Genomic DNA, 3,606 nt, shown 5'->3' with positions numbered 1-3,606 from the left:
AGTTCCTTCCATCTGCCCATCCCTAAAAACTTTTGTTAAAAGGGCATGGTCAAAATTTATGCACAATGAAAGCAGAAACCATATTCGAGGAAATTAGCAACTTGAACAATTTGCTCATAATCCCAACTTATGCATTATATTAAATACAAGGATGAGGAAAACCAAACTTACCTTCATTAAACAAAAGCTATACAGTCTACAGAAGATTACTTCTGACTAAGCATAGGAGCTAAGAAAACTAAATTTCAACAACTGCAGATGTTGCACTACCCAATGGAATTATCCATGATACTATAATTTAAAAAGAAAAAACCAAACAAGCCAAACCATATATGACAGAGACATACAGAAAAGTTCAGCAATGTCAACATATGGCATGATTTTCAAAACCAAAAATCACGCATACTAATCTGGTTTAGCTATCAATGGGGTCCATATAGGTCACTTCTTTTCACTTCAAGCCAGCCTTCAAATTTCTTCTCAACGATCGTCCCCACATACATCCTTCACCGTCAAATCCCCCTCACCACCTTCCAAAATCAGCTCTGGCAGTTGCTAAGTTGATTTTAGTCCTCATAAAAGCTAAGTAAATTAGCAGAGATATTATCTTTTCTTTCTAGGTATCAAAACAGGAGCTGTAGGACCTTTGTTGTTACCCAAAGGTGTTCATTGACTATCTCAAGAATAAACTAATATTGAAATACTAAGTAAATCATACATAAACAATGGTTCAATCACGCTCCTCTAGCAAAAAAACATTTGAGAAGATGAAAGGGTGTTATAGATGCAAGAAATCTAACTAGCAAGGACTGCATTTAATTTACTTTGCCAGGACTGGCAATCCTCCAAAACTAGTAATTATTTACCCACTGCCATGACAGCTATCTTTTGTTTGCACTTGAGACACTGGCATGGGCCAAAGTCCAATGCAGATCTAGGTTTGTCAGACTTGATGAAAGAATTGGACCTTAAAAGAAACTCCTAACCAAGAAACATCAATGGGAAAATTGGTCATAAGGTACAAAGATATGTGACTTAACATTGAAGGAAAGCTGGTGTAATTCAATTGATACCAAAAAATTTATGTTTAGAATTGCTGGCTAAAAGCTCTGATCATTGCCCAATCAATAAGTGTTCTTTTTGGGAGGGAGGGGGGGAAGTGTTTTCATGGTGAACAACAGTTTATTAGATTCGAAAAATTTTTATCTGGAACATACAAGTTATCACAACAGATCCAATGAAAATGTAGGAGAAGTAAGAAGCTCAAAATTCAAACTTCAGAGTATATCATATGATGAAGAAAAAGTCAAGTAGTGCATAATTATCTCATCACTCAATATCGGGGGGTTTTCACTTTCAACCGAATCAGAGTTAAGAGTTAACTCTGGACTTCAAAAAAGAACAGGAAGAAAAAAAAAACAAAGAGAGTTCATTAAATGCCATCATTGTTGTGAAGAATTCAATGGCAAAAGACAAAAAACATATAAACAAATAATGGTTCAAATATCTACAACCTAAGGGGATAAATGTGCATGTGGCAGATTCATGATATCCATAACCCATGAAATCTTAAAGTGGAGGATGACGGTTATAGATACTTACATGAATGATAAGAACAGGACAATTGACAAGTGGAATTTTATCGATATTCTGCACACAAACAACCCACCAAAAAATAAAAATCACATTATATTTCAAACATTAATATAAATAAATCCTAGTAGCAGATAAAATTGGACAAGCAAACTGATAAATATTATGTTACCTTATAAATGTCAAACCAATATGTACGCTTTACAGGATACATGACTCTTAAGCCAGAAAGTATGGGACTGTGCAGAACAACAGCCCTTAACTGAGGCAGCCGAGCTGCTAGATCCAGAGTGGGGCCACTACCAACAGATTGGCCATAGAGGATGATATCTTCCTGTTTTGTACCATAGCTTTCTTCAAGACATTTATATGCAGCTTCAATATCTGCATATGTATTCTGTTCACTTGGCTGTAATACAAGAAAGATATGGGCTTTAGATGATCATATCAGCTCCACAATTATAATCACGTCTTTTACAGAAAGATAACTTTTTTCCCCTCCTTTTAAAACAATTTGAGTTTGTTTTATACCTTTCCAGATGATTGCCCATACCCAGAATAGTCATAGCTGCACAAAATCACAGAAAATCTATAAGAAAACAGTAAACTTCAATTTTTCCCTAATAAGTTGCTAAACTAAATTTTCTTTAATGGAAAAAAAGAAGACTTTCCAAGATGGCAATCATAATTCCAAGAGAAATGAACAAACAACTCCATCATTTTGTCTTTGGCATGGTGATAACTACTTGTACTAGACAATAGAATATGCTACTGCTAAATAAAAACATGAAAATGTTAATAGCTAGCGGGTGCTTCAGTCACAAAACAGTTTATCAGGTTAAACCAACAATGTAATGGTAGCAACTATCAGGTATCAACATGATGAGACTCACTGCTAAATAAGCCAATTATTAGTACAACTCTCACCTAAACTAGCTAAAGGAAAAATCAATGTGCCCACGCTCAACACCATAAATTGATTTCCATGATCACCATCTAGCAACATCTTCCAGGAAACACATCTTTTAATTCCTTTCCAATTAAATCACACTGCTAAAAGGCGCCAATAAAACTTGCATAACACCAGCCAATATATCTATTTCCAGTAATTTCAACCACTTAAGAGGTTCACATAGAAAACTCCAATTCTTGTAAATGCAATTAACTAAAAAACTAAATATAGCTAAACAAACACAAAATCCAAAAACCCAGATGCCAAGAACCAACAAAATCATCGAGAGAACAACAAAAAGTCACAGAATTCTGAAAACCCAGATGCCAAAATCACCAAACACCCACCAAATAATAAAGAAAAGTTCCAAACTTTTTTACACAAAAAGAGTATGAAAAAAGAAGAAGCAGCTGAAAACAGAGTGTACCCCATAAGATTGACCCTCAAGTGGATGCTCAATTCAATGAAAAGCTCATACATCTGACCCAGATCGGCAGCGTTTCCATGAGAGTAAAGCAAAGTGGAAGTAGCCATAGGATGCCTGATGTAAATAGCAACAATCTCCGTGCCACGCCGAGTTGGAAGCTTAAGAACCTCAACGTTTTCTCTATGAGGAAAAGGACTTAGAAGCAAAAGGCCAGTTAATTCATCAGTTACAAGCTTGTATGAAGGTGGGTTAGGTGGGAAAAAAGCAAACTTTGCCGCCATTGAAGACGTCACTCCTCCCATCTCCGCCTTTTCTTTTCTCTCTGTTGTTCCCTCTGCTTTGCTCTGCTTTTGCTCTGCTTTCAGTTTTTTATCTTTTTGTTGGTTTTGGTCAGGAGGAGTTGGAATTGATGCATATAGACATTCCCTTTGTTTTTTGTTTTTTGCTCTCAGTTATTCTTTTCTCCAGAAGATAGAACTTTTTCAGAGAGAAAGAAAAAGAGAGGATTTTGTTCTTCGTAGTGGCTATTAAGCACTTAAGAGAGAGAAGCAGAATAGAGGGATGCTTTTCCTCTGTTGGGTCCTTAAAATTGAAACTTTTTTCTTTTTTTGGTATAATTTGTTTGTAGGGTCAA

The 3,606-nt window shown here is 35.7% G+C and overlaps 1 protein-coding gene across 3 annotated transcripts; it reads right to left on the bottom strand.

Moving 5' to 3' along the window:
- Window positions 1-6: 6 nt before the first annotated feature.
- On the bottom strand, window positions 7-3,606 carry LOC110427735 (uncharacterized). Of its 3 annotated transcripts, none has more exons than XM_021443310.2 (5): window positions 2,973-3,606; window positions 2,125-2,161; window positions 1,766-2,002; window positions 1,603-1,650; window positions 8-582 (listed from the first exon to the last, which is right to left on the bottom strand). In XM_021443310.2, the coding sequence occupies exons 1-5, from the start codon at window positions 3,272-3,274 to the stop codon at window positions 574-576; spliced, it is 633 nt and encodes a 210-aa protein (XP_021298985.1). In that variant the 5' UTR covers window positions 3,275-3,606; the 3' UTR covers window positions 8-573. The 3 variants fall into 3 exon arrangements, with proteins under 3 accessions (XP_021298984.1, XP_021298985.1, XP_021298986.1); XM_021443311.2 differs by having other exon boundaries at window positions 9-545; XM_021443309.2 differs by having other exon boundaries at window positions 7-1,650.

This window comes from Theobroma umbraticum, unplaced genomic scaffold, assembly GCF_002168275.2.
Source record: "Theobroma umbraticum cultivar Fairchild unplaced genomic scaffold, ASM216827v3 scaffold_239.0, whole genome shotgun sequence".
Lineage (NCBI taxonomy): Eukaryota > Viridiplantae > Streptophyta > Magnoliopsida > Malvales > Malvaceae > Theobroma > Theobroma umbraticum.
This window is presented reverse-complemented; position numbering and strand designations above follow the sequence as displayed.

Excerpts from the sequence above, each read along its gene's own strand:
- LOC110427735 (XM_021443309.2), bottom strand. The coding sequence starts at position 3,274 with ATGGGAGGAGTGACGTCTTCAATGGCGGCAAAGTTTGCTTTTTTCCCA. Across the intron at positions 2,162-2,972 it reads TTGAGGGTCAATCTTATGGG|CTATGACTATTCTGGGTATG; the intron begins GTACACTCTGTT and ends GATTTTGTGCAG. Across the intron at positions 1,651-1,765 it reads ATTGGTTTGACATTTATAAG|AATATCGATAAAATTCCACT; the intron begins GTAACATAATAT and ends GTTTGTGTGCAG.